Source organism: Physeter macrocephalus, chromosome 6, assembly GCF_002837175.3.
Source record: "Physeter macrocephalus isolate SW-GA chromosome 6, ASM283717v5, whole genome shotgun sequence".
NCBI classification, from domain to species: Eukaryota; Metazoa; Chordata; class Mammalia; order Artiodactyla; family Physeteridae; genus Physeter; species Physeter macrocephalus.
The window spans coordinates 6,941,218-6,967,172 of record NC_041219.1 but is presented as its reverse complement, the minus strand read 5'-3'; the positions used below and the strand labels follow the sequence as shown (position 1 = coordinate 6,967,172).

At 36.7% G+C, this 25,955-nt stretch overlaps 1 protein-coding gene across 3 annotated transcripts in view; it reads left to right on the top strand.

The window, feature by feature from the left end:
- PTPRR (protein tyrosine phosphatase receptor type R) overlaps positions 1 to 25,955 on the top strand; it is a 261,921-nt gene that overhangs the window by 131,747 nt on the left and 104,219 nt on the right. For 2 of the 3 annotated variants that reach the window (XM_055085211.1, XM_055085212.1), the window contains 4 exons: positions 4,611 to 4,724; positions 7,747 to 7,902; positions 14,631 to 14,741; positions 24,932 to 25,194. In XM_055085211.1, coding sequence (XP_054941186.1) covers positions 4,611 to 4,724; positions 7,747 to 7,902; positions 14,631 to 14,741; positions 24,932 to 25,194 — 644 coding nt within the window. Of the gene's footprint in view, positions 1 to 4,610; positions 4,725 to 7,746; positions 7,903 to 14,452; positions 14,517 to 14,630; positions 14,742 to 24,931; positions 25,195 to 25,955 lie in introns of those variants that run through there. The other variant, XM_028490395.2, reaches the window with a different exon arrangement.

Sequence of the window (25,955 nt, the reverse complement as noted above, 5' to 3'; positions counted from 1 at the left end):
ACAAGAAATAGTATTGTTTGTTGTTGTTTGTTGTTTCTGAGGATTAGAATAAAAGGTTAGGGGAAGGCAAGCATGCTTTCATTTTTTTTCTATGTATCTTTCTGTACTTTAGATTTTTTGTAATAAATATGAATTTTTTATTATAAAAATTTAAACAAAAAATAAGTAAAGTCCAACATAGAACTGAAAGCTGCAAGCAAAGGAAGGGGAAGGAGAGGTCATGGAAATCTGACAGAATGGTGTTTGAGCTGAGTCTCCAAAGAGAAGCAAGAAGGCTTAGCCAGTGATCCACATATGCACTGACCCAGTACAAAAAGGACACGGCATGTTTAAGACACCTTAGGTACAGCTGGAGTCTAATATACATGGTGGATAGGGTTGGGAGGTAAAACTGGAAGGACAGGACAATGGCAGTGAACCAAGGAGTTAGGACCTTTCATTAAAAAATGAGATTTCCTCAAAGTATTTTTAGCAGAATAGTGACTTGATTGAGCCAGAATGTTGCACAGGTCCATATGAGGAATGAATTAGAGACCATAGAAGATTGGCAACCCATGAAGATTCTATTCAGATAGTCCAGAGATAGCCATGATAGTGGCCTGAACGAAGATGGTGGAAATACAGTTGAAGAGAAGATGGATTCAACATTCAAGAGATTTTTAGAGGGTAGAATAGACAGAACTTGATAATTAATTGGATGTCATGATGGTAGGGTGAAAGATAAGGTAAAAGAGTGAGTCAACATGATTTCAAAATACGGTACTTCATCACATTATATGAAATATAGAATTAGAAGTAAATTTGACTGTGGATGAGGAGAGGGAAAAAGATAAGTTCCGTTTGGGTAATACCGAGTTTGAGGCATAAGTGGAACATTCAGGTGGAGGGAAGCAGATGTAGGACTCTGAGAAAGGTGGGAACATGAAATATGGAAATAAAAATCATTAGTATGTAAGTAATAGTAGAGGACAACACAGAGAGATATAAGAAGGGATTGGGTGATGGTGTAAAATGCCTCCAATAGGTCAGGGCTTTCTTCTTTGTTCAGAGACAGAGAAATTTTTGCTTTTATTCCTGGGAATCACTTGACAATCCAACTGCTGGCCATAAAGGGGAGACTCCTTGCCAAGAATGAAGTTAGAGATCCCGAGTAGCAATGAGCACACGTTAAAGTTAGAAAGAGATGAGTGGATTCCTCCTGACTGGCTTGGTCCTGAAGGAAGCTGGGTTTGTTTGTTGCTGTTGGGAATTGAGACTGGACTTCTTTGAGGGGCTTTGAGGACATCTTTTTGGCCTTCCTCTCCCTAATGGGGCCACTGGGTGTGATCTTGACTCTTACTGGGGGTGATCAGATGACAGACCAGGCTACCTTATAGCATCAAGAGGTAACTAACATTTGAAACCTGACCCCCTCTCAGGCAAAAATAATTCAACCGTCCTTTAAATATAAATAGCTAAAAGCCAATCACATACTTAAAGTTTAAACATAATGCTGGTGCCTAAATTCACATACTACATTTTAATCAGTTTCCTCAAACTGATTTATATCTAAGGCTCATAGGCTTCAACTACTTTAGTGGACTGTCTGGTGAGCAAAGAAAGAAAGTCATGTTACACAGTGATATTTCCTTTGTGGGAGGAAGCAGAAGTGGGTGAGGGGACATGGGCCCCAGATAAAAGGAACTGACTCGGGAATCTCTTTACAAGGCAGAGGTCCAATAAATTTAAATACAGATGGAGTCTGAAATCTTTGAATTTTCATTATGTTTAATTTTTTCTGTGTGTTTATATATTTGTAATATCAATAAAAATACTCAATTGTTTTTGGATAGTAACTCTATTTGCATTATTCATTGCTGTGAAGTGGCTTAGCATTTACCTTTGCAAAGAGCATTATAATCCCTTTTAAAGTTAAAAATTTCAGTCATTTGTATGTTAAATAATAGAAATGACCAAATGGGTTTAGAATAAGACTAAAATATATCTTGTACTGTTATATGGTAACTTTGAAGTTGTGACACTGTCATTACCATGGAAATTTATATTCTATCATAGTTGTTATGATCTCACCTAATAGGATGAGAAGAAGCTATGTATTTCTAGAATCTATCCAGGAGGAAGGTGGTAACATATATCCTCTTATTATAGGAAGTCATATTTATTTTATTTTCTCTGAAATAAAATTCTCATTCTGTCTAGGATCCTTTCTTTTTCTCAAATTGTGATCATACGTAGAGTCTGGCATGTATTAGGCCCTCAAATATGTATTTTTTTGTTTGTACTGTATTTTAGCATCACTATTTTATGGTGAATGGTAAGAAATACATGTATGTGCTCTGGAATCAATCCAGCTTTTCACAGGCAAGCAGAGAACTGAGGCAAATTTTTCAAATGTTTGATGCAATGAACCAGATGATTGCAGTTTTAAACTAATTATTTCAACTCACTTCTTCATTTTAGTTAGGGAGTCTAAATTTCTGTTTTAAATGCACAGTTTTACCTTCTTGGAAAGTTGCCATTTTGAGTGATTTTAAATCTTGAGTTCCCATTTCACTTCGATACACCATTTCGATCTAAGGAAGTTAGACTTTAATACTGTTTCCACAGTTAACAAGCTTCGTTAATCATGGCCCTGGGAACTGAATTCCTAAGTGTGTGCACAACTCCCTTGACTCTCAGTTCCCAGCCTAGACCATTGGCTCCAAATCCTGCCCGTGGGAATCAAGGGCTGTGCCTTCCTGCTCACCCTGCCTGACAAACACTGCTGGTGAGCCAGAAGTCAATGGTTCCTCATCAGTGTTTGCAGGAACCAAGGAACCCATCTCTGCAAAGAAACTCCAATCTCTTGGCAATTTCCACAGCCGTACAGAGCTGAAAGTAAGCTGTTGCATAAAAGGAAACCTCTGTTTCTCAGAGCCACCGGGTGGATTTAGTTTTTCTAATCTCTTGGATTTTCCATAAAGCATGTTTCCATAAAACATAAATCATGCTTAAAAGTGTAATGTTTTTCTCATGACTGCATTTCCATATCCTACTCATCCTTCAGGGTTGAGCTCAAGTCTTACCTTCTGCATTAAAATGTGTTTTTATATATTGGAAACATTTTTAGACTATAGAAAAGTACAGAGGATAATACAGCAAACAATTGTGAACCATTAGATGACTTTTATTTAATAAAAAAAATCATTACTGATGGTGTTAATGTAACTTTTCTACCTACTCCCAGCGTAATTCTCCTTTTCCCCTCCCAGGAGCAAGTTGTACCTTATAGTTGGGGTGTTGGGTAGAATTTTCAATAGTTCTTCCCTTTTGTGGATCTCAATTTGTTGCCAGGAGTCCAGTTCCAGCTGCCTAACATGACCTAGCTCTATGGCCCCTGCCCCTATGCAAGTATTAAAAGATCCTAAGGTACAATAGCAGTCTAGAGCTTTAGCTGGGTCTACCATTTTGACTGGGAACCATTATACATCTTTTGACCTCCCCAACTCCCTCTGATTCCTGTAGCAGTAAGTATTTTGTCCAGTTTCCAATCACTTATTTTGTACCAACTTTATGTATAGAGGATTTATTATTTCTTAACAAAACTATAAATTATTGGAACAGTATTATTCTTCTTCTACAGCAAACTGGGAGAAGGTCCTCTGAGAGTTCTTACACTATAGTAGATTACACTTGTAAGCCAATCTCTTTATCATAGAAGTGTGTACATAGAAGTGTGCCTCACTTTATAGAACAAATGATATTGCAGCCATCCAACAGTTACTGATAACCTACTATGGTCAAGTTAGCGAATTAAGCATTCTAAAATAAGAAATGCATATAAAGGTTTGGTTTCCCCACCTTGTAAATTATCTATTTCAAGTGATTATGGTGCATTTTTGAAAATACATAGTTAACTAGTTTATGTTATAAATGTAATAATAGCACCCATGGCTTAAATTAAGGATGTAGTGTTAATTGCATAACTTGATTTATATTTCAGGAATTTTAAAATATTTACTTGTCCTTTTCCAAAACAACCTGAAAATTAAGAGTGTTTGCCCAAGCAATGGAATAAGAATTGTTTACCTTAGCTTTAATCATCAGTTCCATTGACTTCTTTACCAGAGTTTGAAAATGCATCATTGCAGCTCATTCTTTTGCCTTGCACTGGCAGCAAATCACTATATAGAGAAACTGCCAAGTCTGGTGTTATGGAACTTACACAGCATCTTCCTCTCTGTGACTGTGTGTGAACACAAATTAAAGATGTCCTCTGGCTTGGATTACTGAAATATACTTGGCTGCCTATTACATTCTGTCATCTGGACTTAAAGCAAAATAAACCAACACACATTTCAGTGAAATTCTTTATGAATTGATCATTCATATGATTCTTGATTATAACTAGACAAATTGCATTATTATACAATATACCATCTTCTTAAGTAAAACCATTTAAAATTTCACATAAAATGCCCCTATAATTTTTTAATCTCCATTAAAAATGCAATAAAGCACCATGAGTGTGAATTTCTCAAAGTCACAGGAGTTGTTGTGGTCAGTCATCCGTCAGGAACTGAATGTCCAAAATCAAAGATTTACTATAATTTGAATTTTTTATTTTCCAGACACTGCAAATGGATGTAAATAGGCTGAACATAACCTTGCTTCAGATATTCCGCCAAGGAGTGGCCGCGGCTTTAGGACTCTTACCCCAGCAAGTGCACATCAATCGCCTCATTGTAAGATGCCAACATTTCGCATTCCCAGATTACAAGCTTTGATCTTTATTGCAGGGCTCAAGAATAATGAACAATAATAAAGAACACCCATGCTATAGTTTTATGGTCCATGAGCCAAATCTGGCATAACACCTGTTTTTGTAAAGAAAGTTTTATTGTAACAAACCACACCTATCTGTTTACATATTGTCTAAGGCTTCTTTCACACTACAATGGCAGAGTTGAGTAGTTGCAACAGATTGTCTGTCTAAATTAAAAGCTAAAATATTTGTTATCTGGCCCATTACAGAAAAAGTTTGTCAACCTTCTCATAGTTCAAGACTAGCTATCCTGGTAGCTATGAATAGAAGGGCCCAAAATACTTGTCTCACCAACCGAATACTACTCCCAAAATAGTCTCCCTAAGACGGAAACCTTCTGTATCAGGTAAGGCGCTGTCTCCAGACAGCATCTATTAAAATTCCTTCAAGTATATCAGGATGAGGGACTTCCCTGGTGGCGCAGTGGTTAAGAATCTGCCTGCCAATGCAGGGGACACGGGCTCAATCCCTTGTCCAGAAAGATCCCACATGCCGTGGAGCAACTAAGCCCGTGCACCACAACTACTGAGCCTGCGCTCTAGAGCCCGCGAGCCACAACTACTGAAGCCCACGTGCCTAGAGCCAACGCTCCGCAACAAGAGAAGCCACTGCAGTGAGAAGCCCGCGCACCGCAAGGAAGAGTAGCCCCCGCTCGCCGCAACTAGAGAAAGCCTGCGCGCAGCAACAAAGACCCAACGCAGCCAAAAATAAATAAATAAATAACTTAAAAATATATATATATATATCAGGATGAAGGATAGTGAACACATAGGCAGAGGATGTTGAATAAAGAATAAAGAAGAACCATGCTTAAGGACAGCAGTCCAAGTACAATGCAAGAATAGCCTTGAAAAAGTCAAGAGAAAACTTGGATGGGTATCTGAGGTGGGGATGAAGGAAGCCCAAAGGACCTTTTGTGTAAGGCTCACTTTAGACCGATCTATCACCCACATCCTTTCTTTCCCCCTTCTCCTCAGTGTTTAGGGACCTTGATATCATTCGACTACCTGTTCCCATCTGCACTTGAAGGTGGGTGTGAGCAGAGACAAAGAAAGGCAAATTCAAATCTTACAACCTTCTCATTGTAAAAAGCTAATTATCCGAGGTTCCTGTGAAAAAGGACTTTAGAATCATTTTACAGTTTTTAAATTGTTCTTAATTTCCCCTGCATTAGAAACTTAAGCAAGGACTTCTTGTTCTCCTTGCCTTAAATCCTATGTTCCTGATTGAGTTCAGTTTTATACTGCATCAACACCTGCATTTCCCACTACGGAGAAGAATTTGCTTTTATTTTGGTTTAGAATTTTTGTTTCTTTTCATTTTTTTTCTGTGTGGGTGGATTGTTTTCGTCCCCATAATAACTTTTGTTCTGTGAGTCAACTATTTTCTGGGACTAAATAAGCTTTAAAAAAAAAAACAAAGTTTTTAACTCAATAGCACAGAAGAAGAAATACAGCATTTCCCATTATCATGAAAGAGCTAAATAGGTTATTTATATCCAGAGTGTACCTTGCTCAAGTGAGAAGTGAGGTATTATAGATGTCTTAGATCTAGATCTAGATTTTATATATATACTCAGATATCTTAGATATACTTTTACGTATATAGATTTAAAGAGCGTAATACTCTTTGAAAGGATAAAAGAAGGATTTGCCACACCCAGAGAGGGATATGCATATCCTCAGAGAATATTAGTAGAATTTATGCATGTCTATTTCTAAGAGTAGTTCTTATAATAGTTTAAGTTATGATGATACCTGAGGCAGCAGAGTACGGTGATTAAGAGCGTGTGGTTTGGAGACAGACACAGAATTCTACTCCATTTCCAGCTTGGCTGTGTCCCAGCTCTATGACCTAAGGCAAGCTACTTAATGTTCCTTCATTTACAAAATGAAATAACTTAATACCTCTGTCCTGGAGATAACAGATTTAAGGCACATGGGAGCATGACAAGCCCAAAACAAGTGCTCTCTTCCTACTATTGTTGTTATTAAGTCATAAACTATTTAAATTATTATAAAAATGTTTCACATCAGTATTATGCAATATTTAGTCATTGTCTGTTGTTCACTGCAAACACAGAAACATTTTTCCTGGATGACTAGTAGTACTCCATTTTATACGTGGCTGAACTTCTGATAAATTGCATTAAAAGAAGACTTTCTAAAAAAAAAAAAGAAAAAATTTTCTAGCAGGAGAGAACTCTATGTATCAAAAAGAAAAGACTAACAACAATTTTCTTTTATAAGTGCTTTGCATAAGTTGTCAAAGAGAATCTATCAAAGGCAGTGTCATTTTTGTGTAGTGTTTGTTTTTTACGGGTATGTGGCATATCAGCCATTTAAGGTAAGAAATCCTCTCTCTGTTTCAGGTAATGAGGTCATACTAATAGGAAAGTAACATGATATCATTGTATAACATTGTTTCTACCAAACAATAGGTCTTAAAAGTGTGACATATTTAAGGTGAAGAACAGGATCAGGGAAGTAACTTCAAAGACAGCTTCACCTTCCTTAGTCCAGCCTTCACATTAATACAAGTTATAAAAAAAAATATATGGGGTGGTGATGTCTAATAATTGTACTGTTAAATCAGGTTTTACTTAATTCATTTATTTGATTTTAAAATGCTTCTTTAAACACAATTACTCAGGAAACATCTGAACAATATATCTCAAAAATTACAATACCGAATGGAAAATAAACCAGCATCGAATGAAATATAAAATTACAAAGCTAGAGGTGTCAACTAATTGAAAGAACCATTTGAAGATTTTGGGCTTTGGGCTGCTAATATTAAGTGTACCAGGAATACCTAATAAAGGATCTCCAAGATGTCTTTTAGGATTCTAAAGCTCTGATTTTCTTTAATGTTTCTAGAAGAAAGGCAAAAATATTTCCCAAAATGTCTATTAACATATACAAATAATCTGCTTTTACTAGGGAAAGAAGAACAGTGTTGAACTATTTGTGTCTCCCATAAACCGAAAAGCAGGAATTTCTGATGCTCTGCCATCTGAGGAAGTGCTGCGTTCACTTAATATCAATGTTTTGCATCAAAGTTTATCCCAGTTTGGAATTACAGAAGTCTCCCCTGAGGTAGGCTGTTTCATGGAATATTTCATTTAAAAATTTGCACAGTTAGCATGACATGACCCAATTCTAGGAGGCTTTGAGATGAAAGCTGTTTGTCATGTGTTATTTGATAATATAAAAATCTCCCTAAGGGTCAAAATTCTCTGATTTCACATTGTATATGTTTCTTCCTTAAGGAAGTTCATTTTCATGTCAAAGTTTCACTTTTTGACACTTTCTTCTCCAATCTTTATGGCCTTATAATTTATTTTGACTTATCCAACAAATTGTCCAGAAGAAAAGCCACTTAGGTATATTTGTCAATTGATTACTTTTACTGAATTTTGGGTGTCCCCAAAAACACCCTCAAATCTTTCCTCCTCAACAGGTTTACTCCTCATTGCCTTCATTGTCAAAATGGTCCCTTTTTTCCACTACCTTGGGATTAATTTGAAATGTGATTTTTCTTTTGCTGAGGAACCCAGTCTTAAGAACTATGAATATCTCCTTCATAGTGCTTTCTAAATTCGGCACTTTTCAGATTTCCCCCACCACTCCAATACTCTCATTCCTGAATAAATCCAGTCTCTTTTTTACTTCACCTACTCCATCCCACTCCAGACTTGCTAGAATGAACATCATCCCAAACATATGTAATTAAATTCAAGGAATCAAAGAATTAGACCTTGAGGGAACACATGCAAACATTTTAAAGATACAGAAAGTAAGGCCCGTAGAAATTAAGTGATTTCATCAAGGTGACAAAGCAAATGAGGTATAAAGCAATATTTAAAATCTAGACACCTTATTCCTACTCTATTTCCCCTTGCAGTAAAGCACACTGCCTCTTATTACAGCAAATGCCACAGGTATGGTATAAAAAGCTTTGGTACAAGATTGAGCTTGAATCCCAAAGCCAGCACTTAAAATGTGTGTGACCTTGGGTGATTTAATCTCTGTGAGATTAAGTCTGTCTTTACATAGTATCAACCTCTCTGAGCCTCAGTTTCTTCATATCCTAAATGAGTATAGAAAAAGAAAGGAAGGAAGGAAGGAAAAATAGAAGGAAGGGAGGAAGGAAAAGAAAAGAAAAGGAAAGGAAAAATGGGTAGAGTCCTTGTCTTATAAACTTGAAAGATGAATAAAATTTTTAAATATAAAAAAAATACATGGAAATCTTCACAAAGAGTAGGCACTGAACAAATGTAATCTGACTGCAGAATGAAAATGTGTTTCATCATTGAACCACGACTGTAATAACAACCTCCAACTGGTCTTCCTGCATTTAGTGTTGCTTCCCTCCCTGCTCTCTCTGCTGCCAACCCCAGCTCACACACGCACGTGCACATGCACACATGCACACAGTGTTTTCTTTCTTGCCACCAGAGTAATCTTTCCAAAAGCAAATCTGGCCATGCCCTCCTAATGTCATGACTCTTCTTTGGCTTCCTAAATCCTGTAGAATCAAGTCTGGATTTCTTAATATGGTATATGGTTCTTTGTGTGCTGAGTTTATCATTGTTGAACAACACTCTCTTAGTTTATGCTTCAGCCATTCCAAACTTAATAGGCACCAGGACACCCCACACCATTTCTTCCCTCCATGCCTGTGTGTATGTTGGTCCATCTGTGCACCTCTCATGTTTCCAGATCAGTCTACTGTATAGTGAAGCCTTCCCTTGTACCTCCACAGATGTGGGCGCTGGCTTTGTGTTCTCATTGAGCTTAGTACAAAAATCCCTTACCCCACGTTGGCCTTCATGTCCATCTCTGCACTGTCATTCCTTGAGAGCATTTCGTTTCATTTTCTCTGTGTCTTCAGTGCCTTCATTCAGGGCCTGGCATACAATAGGCATACAAATAGCCAAGCGCTGGGCTAGGTGGTGTCCAAAGTCAGAAAAATAAATGGATAAGCAAACAAACACACAAAGAAATAAAATAAGATTTTTGCTTTCAATGAGTTCTAATAAGGCAACAAGAGACAAGCAGATAAGGAAAATACAGGGCTATGATAATATAACCGCACTGTGCCATGGGAGTTTTGAGAAAGAAGAGGTCACTTCATGCTTCAGACAGACCAGGAGAAAGGTCGACATGAGCTTAAACACCCAGACCCCTCCCCAGCCCTCCCTGCATGTGACTCTGAAGGGACTCCCTTTTGTACATCAAACCAAACTCCATGCCCATAATTCAAGCCCCTCACAGACTGACTTGCACACATCTTGCTCTGGACAATTCTTCTTTAAAATTTAAAAAGACCATCAGATTAATTTATTCTGCTTCCCATAAGCTTTCAGTGAATAATATAAGCATTTCGTCCTGTTGCTTTATTCTGAGTTTAAATACCATTCTGAAGGCTTTAGGAATATGGCAGCTTAGTGAGTCATCCAGATTTGCAGACCAAGAGAAGCTCACCATACCAAAAAATTAATTAAACTCAAGTATTTGGGGGTCCTCCAACACACCTCAGCCTGGTGAAGGCAAGGAGCTTAGCCTGAATGCCTGTCACAGAACTATTAGCCCTCAATAGACCATAGGTCTGTATTGCATTTGAATAATGAAAGTGTATTTGATGATCAAAATATGATATTTTCTTATAAAATTATGGGAATCTAAAAATCTAGGAAATCTAGAATCTAGAAACTATTATATTACAGGAGACTGGGAAGTATTTTAATTGGATATAAGGAGCATTTCATCAGGGACTGGTGGATTGTTTGAGCGTTTTGTTCTGGCACTTCTAGAATGGGCCCAGCAGTACCCTCTGATCGGAAGCTCTAACTGCAGACAGGAGACAGCCGTCTGCAGTGTGCACCGGCCCTCAGAGGGAGCTTCAGTCACATACAGTCCAAGAGGTGCTGCAAAAGCATTTGTTGATAGTTGTTTAAGCTGATAGGTATTCTGTGAGTTTTCCCACTTCTTTATTCATCATTTGTGGTAAATGTGTAATAACAGCTTATGCCTCAACCCATTCTTTCACATTTCTATCCCCAAATTATAGCTCTGTTATGGTACCATGTTTATTACCAGAACAAAAAAAGGAATATTGGTATTTTGGGTTTTCATCCTTTACATGGATTACAGAACATGGTGAATGCTGTCTCGAAGCATCTCTTCCTACACTTTTATTAATTACTTTCAGGGAAGGGTGTGTTTTTTGTTGTTGCCATTTCTTTATTTGCTTGATTTTATTTAAATCAGAAACGACTCTTGGGAAACAAAGACAATTACCAAATAGAGATTTCCTTTCGCTTATTCATCTATTTTTATTTCAAATTTAAGTTTCTTGAGAGACAAAGACATTATTTCTTTTATATATTTATATATGGTACCTAGAACATTGGAGGACCTCAAATATTATTTTATAATAAGATGCTCCTAAAAATTAAAAACCAGACTTCCTCTTGCCTAATAAGTTAAACCTCAGGGAAATAAAATTAAATGCATTGTTTTAGTTTCTATTTTTAGATGTTTTTACAAAATTAAATGTCTATTGAAGCAGTACATTCTACAATGATAGTGAAAAAAAATGATTTAGGATTTTGTTGTTGTTCAGTTGCAAATTACCACAGTTCCACAGGTCTTATGTTTCAAAGGAGGAAGTTACCTTCTTTAAATAACAGGACAATGTACTGACTGATACTTTCATGGCATGTTTACAAAGAGAAAAAAAATCATACCAAATAAATATAAATCATAATCCACGAGTTTAGTGATTGTTCCTTTAAACATTAGCCAGCAGTCTAAAGAATTATATAGTCCTAGCCATACAGTGCCGAGGAGGAATACAATCAATGTTAACATGGGTCAGATCTCTCAGACCAAATTGTTTACCTTGTGCATGATACAGTGGAAGTCTGGCATTTATCTAACAAAACCATATTGCTGTAGGATACAACTCACTTATCTGCCTAAATCAATTAATTAACCAGCTAATTTATAACATTTCCACTTTATTTTTATTCTGTGTGCTCCATCTCTCTAAAGAGATGTAGCTATGAAAGTCTCTGTATCATCTCTCCCAGCATTTGGGGTCAGAATTGGTTTTAAAAAAAAAAGAAAAGAAAAGAAAACTATAGTACATCAAATTATTAAACAGGATATAGAGAAGCCATTGCTATCGGTACCGGAAACTGCCCAAATTTTATACAATCAAACAAAACAAAACCCAGCAGCTACTTTCACTGCCACAAAGCTAAAGGGAAAGTGATATTGTTGTGACATAAGACGTTAAGATGATACAGTGCATTGGTTTGACCCAGCCAAGGAGCCTCTGAATTATTGAAACCTCAGTCCCCTGTCAAAATGAAAAAGGCATCACATTAACCTTATACAAAGGTTAGATTGGAGATTCTTGTGAATTACAATCTTATGACTTGTGGGATTTAACTACAAACTTTTCCATTTATTACCCTGCCCTTATCAAGGTTTTTAGATCTCTGTACAAATATAGTAGTGCTCAGCAGGACTAGTATGACTCAGAAAGAAATCTGTTTACCAAGAAAGTGCAGTGGCTAAGTTCTAGGAGTTCAAAACATGTGTCTTTCTAACTGGGGGCGGGGGGATGGAGAGGTGGGAGGTTAATTACTCCATCATTACTGCTTTGGTTAAAAGAGAAAACAAAATAGATTTGTCTTAAGCAGAAAGGAACCTGTTGGTATTCCAGGAGGTGTGGAACTACAGTAGGAAAAAAAAGAACCAAATCAGGTTAGGAACACAAAATCTCTTTCCACCCACCTAACCACTTCTTTTTTAATCCAAATTTTACCCGAACTAAAGCTCAGATCCTTACACTTAAATTTGACAAGTTTATGCTGCCTACTTGAAGGCTTAAGTGGTTTGCTTTTATAGCAAGCAATAGATGCTGTTTATTTGCCTGCAAAAAAACACATTTCCATATTTATACTTGATTTCTACAAGAGTTTTCTATTCGTTTCCAGCTATGTGTACAGAGACATTGGAATAAAATATGATCTGGCTAAGGTCAATGAGTAAGAGACAAGTTGTCATTTGAACCCAAGATTTCCTTTTCAGGACATATTGGTTTCGACTCATTTCATCAAGCAAGTATTTTCAGATTCTCCATCAACTTACCATTTATGTATTTTAAAAACGTGCATAAATCATTTCTTGCATCTGTAAATGTGTCTATGTCTTAAATAAGGCAAGAAATTACAGTGAGCATATCTATGTTTTACAAGCAAAGGAAATGGAAACTCAGCTACTTCAAGCAATAGAAGTCTTCCTCACATAGTTATTGTAACCACAATTGAACTCAAAGATCCTTTCCATTCTGTTTTGTTCAACTCCCCACCAAGACTCTCTTGCGTTTCAGGATAAAAGTTTTCATAAAATAGTTTTCAAGGCAAATATTTCTTTTTGTCTAGTTTACAAATGTGGAATGCATTTTATTTCTTTTAAGTCTTGCAAAATAATTAACAATGATTTCCAAGTTCAGACACCTACAAGAACAGGTTTTGCTGAAGGCTTTTTTTTTTTTCTTTTTGAGACAACTACTATTTATTTCTCATGATTCTGTACGTTGACTGGGATCAGCTGGGTGGTTCTTCTTTTCCACATAGTATAGACTGAAGTCATCCCAGGGGTTACATTAAGCTGGGAACTCATCTGACGCTGGAGTGCACAAGATGACCTCTCATTCTCCAGGGCCACTCTCCATGTGGCCTTTCATCATTCACTATCATGCTTCTCAAGGCTTTCTTAATCATTAGAGACATCTCAACCAAAAGGGGAAAAAGCAGACTCCAACAAAATGTAATTTTAGATGAGTGGGAGCATTTGACTTGATTTAGCCTTTATATTTTTTTCCTAATTGTGGACCATTTGGTGTCAAGCTCAATTTTCTTTAACCATAAATCTATAAATTTCACTGAATTATTAAATTTCATTGCATTATTATAAGATGTGATTTTAGTAGATGTGCATTCCTAAAAAGAATGGGTAAAATAAAACTAAACCACTCATTCACATGTTATTCATGCTTTTTCTCTCCCCTTCCACCCCTCAAATAGTAAGCTAAGTAAATAAACAAAGAGAGAAATAAATTACTGTAAAACTATTTTCCCTTTTAGTGCCAAATAATTCTGGACATTCTGGTGTTCCCTGTTGCTTTAAATAAAATATAAAATCCTAACAATTTATGTGGTTAAAGTGGTACATTAAGCAGATTTTGACAAAATAGACTGCATTTTTTAAAAAAGATTTCATAAAAGAAAAAAAAACAAAACAAAAGAAGGCAATGATGCCGACATTGTTGCTCTGTTTATTGATGCATCATGAGATTTTGTTTGCACCTGTTTCACTTCTGTTTAAAAGCTGAGAGCAGTATTACAGCACGTAAAGCAGGGTGTTGATGTTATGGGAGGAGCCTGAAAGCAGAGTAAGGAGAGCTTCATAAACAATTTCCTCAGCACAGAAAAGAACAGAACTCTCTCACCTGTGAACCGGGTAGTTTCCAAGAGAGACCTTGAGGGACGCTCACAAAGCCGAGGGCCCGATATGCCATGTGGGGCATGCTTGCTCCTGTACAGGAGATAAAATAGCGTCTAAACGTATAAGAACGGCAATCCAATGTCTTAGATCAGATTGAGAAGCAGCTCTGGCAGCGGGGGTTGTAGGTGTGTTCTACTACACTGAATGGAATCAAGCTAAAAATATGTTTAGTGTCTGATAAGAACACCAGTCTCCTCAAGCGCTCATTTAACATCGGACTTTCTGTTTTGCTTTCAAAGAAAAATGTTCTACAAGGGCAGCATGAAGCGGACAGAATCTGGAGCAAAGAAGGATTTTATGCTGTTGTCATTTTTCTCAGCATATTTGTTATTATAGCAACGTGTTTGATGGTAAGTTTGCTTCTTTATATATTTTATCCTTTACTGAGCCCACTGCTTAATATTATTGGATATATTGCCATTCAAAAGAATGTTGAAAAGACTGAGAACAGAATCAAGACTATGACCCTGTTAGGTTGGGAATATTTCATATCTGACAGCAGAGTGATAGCTAAAGGAGAACCTACGGAATTATGGATTCTGAGCTGCAGAATAAGGCTGTAATTCCACTGAGGCTTTTCGTAACTTCATCAACCCTGAGAACGAAGTTTTAGAAAGTGATTTACCGAGGTCACTGGAATCCTCAAAGCCATTTAAGTCTCATGGGCATGCTTTGGACTTGCTTTATTTCTTCTTTTATATTATCTTTAGGCAACTTGGGAAAAATTTTTAAAAAGAAATATGTCTTGGGGCAAGCTTACCTCTTAATGAGTAAAAATAAGGTTTTCTTATTTTTAAAGGGCCTTGAAAGTAATGTATGAAATTCCAGGCATGAAAAGGAGACAATTATAGGCTAAAGGGCTAAACAATCCATAATCAACTAATTCTTTAGGTGAATGAATAATGTAAAAGTATGAAAGTATACACTGCAAATAGCTCTGTAAATTACAAATTATAGATATGAAGACTTTAAAAGTATATTTCATATTAAAAACATAGAACCCCAAATAAACCTAAACACACAAGACTAGGCAGTGCTCTTTGGTACTGAAGGAGTTAACAAGTTACCTTTCCAATAGAATAAGATTTTCCTATTCTTTTGAAAATTCTGTGATATAACTTAAAATATTTGAAGTTTTCAGATGGCTTTTAATATCTTTTCTTCCTGTGTGCTATGTTCTTTTTAATTTTGCACATTTTTAAAAACATTCCTTCCTTAGTTTTTAAAAGCCCCCCAAAAGACATCATGCTAATTATTCTTCCCGCAAGCAACAGTGTTGCTAAGTGTCTTAACGGATTTTGTTTATTTCTGCTCCTCCTCCTGGAAGAGGTTTATGTTAGAAAGATTAGGGCTCTGTTTGGAAAACAGAGGCTGAGTGGGTCTCAACTTGAAGGATATAAAACAATTAAGGCCTTGAATAGGGTGAAGATGGGCATATTGCCTAGAATCTAAAATACAGAAAGTAGCAAGCTCCCATTCACTCTAAAGTTTCTATTATCATGAATTTAGAGGCATCTCCTATGGGCCAGGCACTAAGAGAGAAGATGTCTAAAAATTGTGACAATATCAACAAAAGAATAATTTAAGAATTGAGTAAGAAAACGGATTTTTATATCTTAAATAGTGGAGATTAAGGGTAAAGAATTTTAATGAAAGTTGGAGGTTTTATGGAAATTTTGGCAGAGACCTCTGGGCATTTTTTAGGTAGAGAGGGTGTGGTTCCTTGTTATGGTTAATTGTGTTTTAAAATATGTGGTTCTTCTTTTTTAAATAAAGGAAATCGCAAGTGTTGTCCTCCCTCTCATAAGTCACAATTAGGGTATTTTTCTGCTTGGAATGTTGGAAGGAAGGGGAGGATAGAAAGGGATACAGAGTGATAAAAATAGAGATTATTCAGGGAGTGAATACTTAACAATTCAAAAGAGCAAAGGCAAGGAGGAAAGTGGGAAAGCAGATTCCCGAGCAGCTGGTGAGTCCTAGAGGGCTGAGAGAGACAGAGCAGAGGTTGCCATTCACTTGTTAGATATGCTTCAGATTCTGCATCTCCAGCTCAGGGAGCGCCCCTGTATCCACCATGACTGGATGAACCCCTGCCTGATCGCAAGTAGTAACAGGACTTGTAGTAGCCACACCCTCAACTACCTGGGGCCAGGGAACAACTAACTCTTCCTTTCCCGGTGTCTGCAAAACATCCATGTAAAATTCAAAAATCTGAATAAGGCTACTCCAAAGTTACTAGAACAAACTGAGAAAGGGATGTTTCAGAAGTGTGTAGGTGATTGCTTCTTCCTACTGGGCTGGTAGGTAGATTCATCCATTCATTCAATCCAGGAATTCCTGCAGAGGGCTCTCTGTGAGCCTGTTGTTGGCCCTGTGGACAAAGGAAGGAACAAGACAGATGAGGTCCCTGTGTTCCTGAGTCCTATAGTCCAGAGGGGCACCCAGACAATAATTACGTTAACATTTTAAAAAATCAAGTAGTGACCGTATTCTGTGATTCCAAGTATATGACATTCTGGCAGAGGCAAAACTACAGAGACAGTAAAAAGATCAGTGGTTGCTAGAAGCTGTGGGATACATAGTTGGACTTTTAGGGCAGTGAGACTATTCTGTATGATACTGTAATGGTGCATGCATGACATTAGGGATTTGTCAAAACCCACAGAATGTACAACACTGAGAGTGAGCCCTAATCTACATTCTAGACTTCATTAATGATAGCATATCAGTGTAGGCTCAATAGTAACAAGTATGCCATGCGACTGCAAGATGTTAATAACAGGGAAAGTTGCTGAGGGAGCTATGGGAGAGGGGTATATGAGAACTCTGTGCTCTCTGCTCAGTTTTTCTGTAAACCTAAAATTGCTTTTACAAAATACAGTTTATTAATTGTGTAGAAACTCAAAAGCCTTAAGGGCCATGAAGAGATGATAGTGAGCCAGGGTAATAGGTAGTGGAGCAATCGGAGACATTTGAGACATACGAACATGTAGGGAAGGGGCTCCCTGGCAGAGGATACGGCAGGTGGGGCAGCTGGGCCTCTCTGGTTTCCAGGAGAAGGGTGTAAGCTGAGTGTTTTAGGCAGAGCTTTGATGTGATCTGATTTGTGTATTTTAAAAGATTGTGGTCTCTGTTGGTGGCAAGTGGTTGGGGACAGAGCTTGGGGTGAAGTGTGGGAGCAGGAGGACCCTTCTGGCAACTATTGTATTAGCCTGATGAGAAATATGATGGTGGCCCAGAGTAGAGGGTGGTGGTGTAGATGGAGAGAAGTGAAGCAGAGTAGAGGGTGGTGGTGTAGATGGAGAGAAGTGAAGGATGGAGATTTATTTGCAGGTGGAACTGACAGGAGTTGCTGTGTACTGATTCTCTGGGAGGAAGAAAGAGAAAAAGGAAGGATGACTCCTACATTATTTAACTGACTACCTGGATGGGTGGTGCTTCCATTTCCTGGGAGAGGAATGCATTGGAGATGGGGAGTAGTGAGAGAGAAGAAACACATTTTGATTTGTATTCCAACAGTTCTTGAATAAGTGAAAGTAGTAGAATGATATATTTCAAACACTCTCTTACTTTTTAATGTGAAAGGGTCACTTTAAAAATAACAGGGGACCCAGTAGTACAGAAAGGAATTAATATTGATGAAAAATAAATACTACCCGATAGACAGGATTAAGATGAAGTTATATTTATCTGATACAGCTTAACCACTGACAAGTAAACAGTTCACATTTAGGGACTAGTCAAATGTGATTCTCTAAAATAAGCTTATCTTTGTACTTGTTCAAATGTTTTTGATACTGATCTTGATTTAAAGTAAGTTTTTCCTTGGATCTCTCAGTAATAGTTATACTATCACTTTTGTGATTTTCAAACAAGTATATTCTGGTTTCTGTTTCCCATAATTTTGATTCCATGGCAAAGGAAAAGATATAACTCAGAAATTTCCCTCTGGCATTAATTATGTTTATGAAAGATCGAATGCCATTATTTGTGTCCAAGCCTTTCTCATATCATAGAAATGAAAAGCATGTGGTTTTATTATGAAATTATATAGGTAAATTGCTGTCATGGAGGATTATGTGCTCTGTAACAATAACATAAGCCTTGGCAAAATGTTTGAAATGTGGCATATTATTTACTTCCCTTAAAATTTAAGAAAAAATGTATGTTGCCAGGCATAAAATTAACATGCATGACATTTTCAAATATGTGACTTATTTAGCACCTCTCAAATGTGAATGTAGAATGGGTGGTGCAACAAATAGACAAATACAATTTTCCAAGAAAAAATGTGTGGGCAACTTCCAATCCATTCAGTCTGTTTTAGGTGAAGGAATATATTACTAAGAAGAATTAGTCCTTAAGTTGGAATAAATAATAGAAAGAACACCATTTATCATCTACATTAGATCTTCAGTGCACTTACAGGTTTATTAACAAGTGCAAAGGTATTTATGGAATGTAGGTAGAGCTGTCTATAAACCAGATTGCTACTAAAAAGCAATTTTAGAAAACAGATATAAAAGAGCTGTTTGGGTCAATAAAAGCTCTGCCTTGTTAGACCCATAGAAGAGCCATTCATGTGTCATCTAAAGAGTTTCTCTAGTCATGGTCTTGGTAGCTGAGGCAGGAAATTCTTTATCAGACTACCTACTACAGCCCAAGCATCACAAAGAAAATGCATGTCAAAGGTGGACATAAATAGCCATACTTTTCTAATATGTTATATATAATTCCTAGAGATTGAGAAAAATGGGACTAGATTCCTAGGTGAAACACTTTGTTTACAGAACCATTTACCAAAGTAGGCATGTCTCAAACTAATTTTCAATTTTTTTCTGGTTAATAAAAACCATTTAGCTCAAAATACAACCCTCTCAATAATAAGAAAAATAATAATAATAATAATGATTATTTTCTTCCATTTACTGCCATTTACTCGTATTAAATTTACTGCCATTTACTGGTACTAAATTTACTGCCTGGTACTAAACAATGTATTTTTAAAACCACTTTATTGACATACAAAAAGCTGTACATGTTTAATGTAAACAACTCGATGAGTTGGTAGATAAGCACACACCCATAAAACCATCACCACAATCTATGTCATGAACATATATATCACCTCCAAAAGTTTCCTCCTGCCCTCTTTATTTACTATTATTATTTTGTGTTGTGATAAGAGCACTTAACATAAGATCTATCTGCTTAGAGAACTTTTAAGTATACAATACAGTATTATTAATTAGAGGCCCTATGTATAAACACTTAATGTATTTTAGTTTCCTAATTTTACTGAAGAGGAAACCAAGAATCAGAGAAGATAAGTGACTTGACCAAGAACAAGCAGTGGGTGGGTATATGTGTGTGGGTGTCTGAGGGGAGGCGTTGGAATTCGAACCCAAGTCTATCTGGATTAAAAGTCTGGGCTCTTTACCGTGATCTCATGTATAAAGGAGTCACACTGTTAGTTTCTTCCAGTCCTGTCACACTATCTTGTGAACATCTATTTCTGGCCACAAAGGGGTCCAGGAATAAATGGGAATGCCTGTGTTAATCAGAGACATTCAACCCAGACAGAGGTGATAAATGTGTACCACACCATACCTGCTGTTGATACATCTCTGTTTTTGCACCTCGTATCTGGTACTGGACATCATTTTTACCCATCTTTCTCTTCTGGAAGCCAGTGAACTCCCAAAAGCGAGGATTGTGTGCTATTTTTGCATCCTCAATGTTGCTTCTGGAATGTAGTAGCAATTGATTCACATTTAAACTAAAAGAAATGAATGAATGAACTATTTCAGAACTAACTATAAACTACTGCAAAGGACAAATGCTATGACTGTTAGTTGGTGGCATCATTTTGAGATTTGAACATATTTTAATCCAAACAGATGTTTTGTGTGTTACCCACCTATGTGTTTTTTTATTGAAATATATTTGACATATAACACTGTGTAAATTTAAGGTATACCGCTAAATAAGATTTTTTAAATGAAAATTATAAGCTGAAAATTAACTTTATAGGACTTTTTTTTTAACTTCCTCTCATTTCTGTGTTTCTCTGGTTCTCTTCTTCCTGCTATTATTTTTTTCTCCTGCTATAGTTTTGACTTTTACAGATCCTTTCATTCAATATTCCATTCTCTTTCTTTTTTCAAATTACCAAATGACTCTATTGCATCCCAAGATGGAAACAACAAGCTCTGAAAGGGAAGTCAAAAATATTGACTTGCCATTCCTATGGCAGCTTTTAAGTTGAGTTTGGAAACAAAGTGCATTCATATAGAGAAACATGCATATGGTATATTCCAGATCTTGATCTGTGCAGAGAAAAATTTCTGACATCACTTTTCCAGAAGCTTTGGAGAAGAGGTTGGGAAGAAGGCTGTGGGTATTTAGAAGACACAGTAGAGTAGAATGGCTACAGGCTTAAGTCAGGAAGCCCGGATCCTAGACTTCATTTCTAACCTACCATAAATTATGCAACCGCTCTGGGTTTAAATGTGAAGTGAAGAGATTATACCAGATTATTTTTAAGGTCCCTTATACCAGTTTCTCGACAGCAGCACTGCTGACACTTTGGACTAGATAATTCTGTCAGGGGGGAAAGGGGCTGTCCTGTGTATTGTAGGGTACTTAGCATTTTCTCCAGCCTCTGCCCGCTAGATGCCAGTAGCACCCTGCACACACCCCAGTACCACAACCAAAAAAGGTCTCCAGACGTTGCCAAATGTCCCCTGAAGGGCAAAATCCCTGCCGGTTGAGAAACGCTCGGTTAGAGCTTAATTCCATGACAACTGCTCTATTGCCAAGCAGCAACCTCTCCACTTCTTTCCACATTTTGTCAGACAGCCCAAATCTCTCTGCTGAGTATTTAAACAGTGTCTTAGAAGCACTGTATATTCTCCAAGTTCTGCTTTTCCCTAATTGAAGATGTAGAAATCAGTTTTTACACGTACTACATAGATATAGATTAAAAAATTGACCTCTAAACAGAGATAAAGTAAACAGATGACTGTAAAATATGTGACAAAGGTTCTCCATCAAGAACATAAGCTCACGAATGGTAAAGAAGGACTTTGGACTTGAACTAGTTTTACACTAACATCAACATAAAAGTCACCTGTCAGGAACTAGGGAGAAAGTCGACATTTCCTTGGCTTTCTCATTTCCATTTTTGAAATATGCTTCTCCAAAACCCAAATGTAAACAGGCAAGTGAATGTTTTATTTACATATTATAGTTAGATGTGAAAAACTTAGAATATACAATATATGCATTATCTTCTATTAAATATATTTTTGTAAAGTTACAGATATGTCTGTTCTTCTCATTCAGGAAAATAACTTGCTTACAATTAAAAAAATAAAAAGCTGTCCCACCTTAAATTCTAATTGCCTCATCTTTTAGTAATTAGGGATTTAGCTTAACACAGATGTGTCATCTGATTGATATTGTTCTAGTGTGCTTTTTGTTTGTGCAGAATGGCGGCAAAGTGCCTTTTGAGGGTTATAGAAACTGAAAAGAAGCAGTAAGTTGGAAAAAACCTCCCCATCCTTAGGCATTATGCACAGGGTAAGGGTATTCATCTTCTGTATTTTAATATGCATATCTAGTTACACCTTATATGTTCATAGAGTCCTTTTCCTTAAAGAGAGCTTTCAATGTACCAAAGATATACTCTTTTTTTTTTAACATCTTTATTGGAGTATAATTGCTTTACAATGGTGTGTTAGTTTCTGCTTTACAACAAAGTGAATCAGTTATACATATACACATGTTCCCATATCTCTTCCCTCTTGCGTCTCCCTCCCTCATATATGTGTTAGCGTACGGTATTTGTTTTTCTCCTTCTGACCTACTTCACTCTGTATGACAGACTCCAGATATACTCTTAGATTTGGTGCTGTTGAAACCCAGTGGTGAGAATCACATTCGCAGCCGATGTGATTTCAGAGTCAATCTTTAAGAAGGATGGTGTGGCAAAGAGCATGTAAAGGGTGGGAAGTGATCAGGCCTGCGAGGCAGAGCTGCCTTTGAGTTTGGCTCTGCCACGGCTAACTGCTGACTTTGGACCAGCAGCTAAATGTTATTTAGCTAGACTGCAATTTCTTTAATGTATAATTAGGTCAGAAGGACCTCTAGTGACCGCTCTAACTCCCATTCCCTCTGTATCCCTAACTAAAGAGTCACTTAACATACATTCACCCCTATTTTTTATTTCTCTGCCTTCCTCAAACTTCTTTATTGTTATTACAACCTGAGATGTTGGAACTGAGACATAATTAAATTTCATTTTCATTCTGTGTTTAAATAATTCCAGAGCTCCCTTTCATATTACAATTTCTACTTCTTCAGTTCTTTATTCTGAGTCGTATTTCTCATGATTTTGAGTAAAATTTTGCAAGAAAGGTAGACAGGTAATATATTTTCTGAGATGCTGTGTATCTGAGAAATTCTTTCTGTTGGCTTTATTCACATGAACATCAATTTATCTAGGTATGGGGTTCATGCATCCTCAGTAATGTGCGTTTTTTCTCAAGTCACAAAAATTGCTTGATTTTCTTCTCACATTTACTCTTCTTTCAATAGACACACTTAAAAAAAATAAAACTAAGAACTTTTTTCATTCCATATCCCTAAATTCCATAAGAACAGGGTACACTCTATTTTGTTCACAACGGAATACCCTGTACCTCACACAAGGCATAACGTAAGTGGGCACTGAAAAATAGTTTTGAATGACTTGCTTCCCTCTCATTTGTTCTTGTTTATTATTTACCATGACTCTTCTCTGACCTCCATATCCCGTCTTTTCTCTTGTTTTCATCTTCATTTGTTTATCCTTTGCTATAAATTCCAGGCAGTCTCTCAACTTTGCCATATCCACCACTGACTGTATTTTCTGCATTGTCAGCTCTGTTCTTTATTGCTTAAAAGAAGATTTACACCCTGCTGCTGAGTTTTCAGTTCTTTGAATTCTTTTCTTCTTAATCTCAGTCTGATACCTTCTTATCTTAGATTGTTGTGTTTTTATTTCATTGTTTCTTTTTTTTATAATCATATTTTGTCAAACAGACTGTTTTTTACCAATATATTCTGAGAATACTGGACAAATATTTTCTAAAATTTTCCTGAAATAAATTCTCATCAGTTTTCATCCTTTAACAAGAAAATATATATATTTCAATCTTATATATTTTCAGTAGATTTTAAAGATAGAGGTGATTAGAATTTAAAGGCAATTGGAAAGAAAAAATTAGCCTCAAGACTAGTTAGAGTAAATGTGGTTGACAAGTGCCAGGACTGCCCTCTCCCCTAAAATAACAGTCATTCAGCTAATGGACTCCAGAAATTAAACAGGGGAGTTTAATTTGCCTAAGGTTTTTTAGGATGCTGCTGTCATCAGTGCTATAATTGCAGATTACAGGTTGAGTCACCACTTCATGTGAATAACTTATCAAATCACCTCCCTGAGAACAGACTTGAAGAAACACAAGGACATCTACTCTCTGTAGGAACTGGAGTAAAGGAGGTATTATCAAGAAAAGAGAAAAAATACAAAATCATTACATGGTATATCTTAAACGTGTACAATGTTACATGTCAATTATATCTTAATAAAACTAGAAAAAATAAAATAAATTAAAAATATATAAAAATATAACAGTTAATAAGTATTTTTAAAAGAAAGGAGAGAAAGGGGGAGAAAAAGGCTTATAAAAAGGGAAGACTGAGGAAAGGAAGGACAAACTTAGCTCGCCTCACAATTTGGTCCACTGAAGTGTCCCAGCAAAGTCAGTCTAATTCTTTTAAAAGTTTAAAAGTTTTCTGGATTGAATTAGCCATTCCAGAAAGAGCTCGGAGAATGAAGGAACATGATACTTTTGCGGTTTTTCTACATGCATTAAAAATTTAAAGGAGCAAGGGGTAAGAAAGGAAATGCTGGTTGCCCAAATTATTCTTTGACACATATCCTAAATTTAATTTTTTTCAAGTATTTACCAGATACTCAAGTTAATAAATGACTAATGCAGATATTTACCAACATTAAGAAATTGTGGCTTATAGCATTACTATTCTTTAGTTAATACTTTGCAAGACTTTCTTCTTACATGTTGTACTGGATACAAATCTCTGTTTCTACACATGTCACAAACCCCTGTTTCATGGCTATTCCTTCTATAAGTTTTCCATTTCAGTCATTTTGAGTAAGAGCTTACATGTGATCAAACTGACATCTGATACTTTTATAAAATTAGCCATATTTGCTTTTGAATTATATTTGAGGAGTAGATCATGTAGTATATATTTAATATGTTTGTGCTCCATAACTAGAGACAAATAGCATATCTTTTTGAGGAAAATCCTCAATACCATAAAACTGAGAAATCATCCTAGAAAGCTTTCCTTACTTGTATTATCATCAAACCTTATTTTGGTTTGTCTTCTAGGTTGGGATGGAGGAGATCATACTTTGTTGTTGAACATGAAAAAATGTGACAGGAACCCTTTATATCTCCTTCTATAGATTCTTTACAGATTAAAAGAAAAATTTCAGCTTTCCCTGAGACAAGATAAAGAGAAAAATCAGGAGATCCACCTATCACCCATTGCATTACAGCCAGCACAGTCTGAGGCCAAGACAGCCAACAGTATGGTCCAGCCTGAGCAGGTTCCAAAGGTACTGAATGTGGTCGTGGACCCTCAAGGCCAATACACTCCTGAGATCAAAGCCACCACCTCTGTCTGCCCTTCTCCTTTCAAAATGAAGCCCATAGGACTTCAGGAGAGGTAAGAGCTTTTTCGGGATCCCCCTACATGTTGCTTTTTTTTTTAACATCTTTATTGGAGTATAATTGATTTACAATGGTGTGTTATTTTCTGCTGTATAACAAAGTGAATCAGCTATACATATACATATATCCCCATATCTCTTCCCTCTTGCGTCTCCCTCCCATCCTCCCTATCCCACCCCGCTAGGTGGACACGAAGCACAGAGCTGATCTCCCTGTGCTATGCAGCTGTTTCGCACTAGCTATCTGTTTTACATTTGGTAGTGTATATATGTCCATGCCACTCTCTCACTTCGTCCCAGCTTACCCTTCCCCCTCCCCGTGTCCTCAAGGCCATTCTCTACATCTGTGTCTTTATTCCTCTACTGCCCTTACGTTCTTCAGAACCTTTTTTTTTTTTTTAGATTCCATATATGTGTGTTAGCATAAGGTATTTGTTTTTCTCTTTCTGACTTACTTCACTCTGTATGACAGTCTCTAGGTCCATCCACCTCACTGCAAATAACTCAATTGTGTTTCTTTTTATGGCTGAGTAAAATTCCATTGTATATATGTGCCACATCTTTATCCATTCATCTGTTGTCGGACACTTAGGTTGCTTCCGTGTCCTGGCTATTGTAAATAGTGCTGCAGTGAACATTGTGGTACATGACTCTTTTTGAATTACGGTTTTCTCATGGAATATGCCCAGTAGTGGAATTGCTGGGTCATATGGTAGTTCTATTTTTAGTTTTTTGAGGAACCTCCATACTGTTCTCC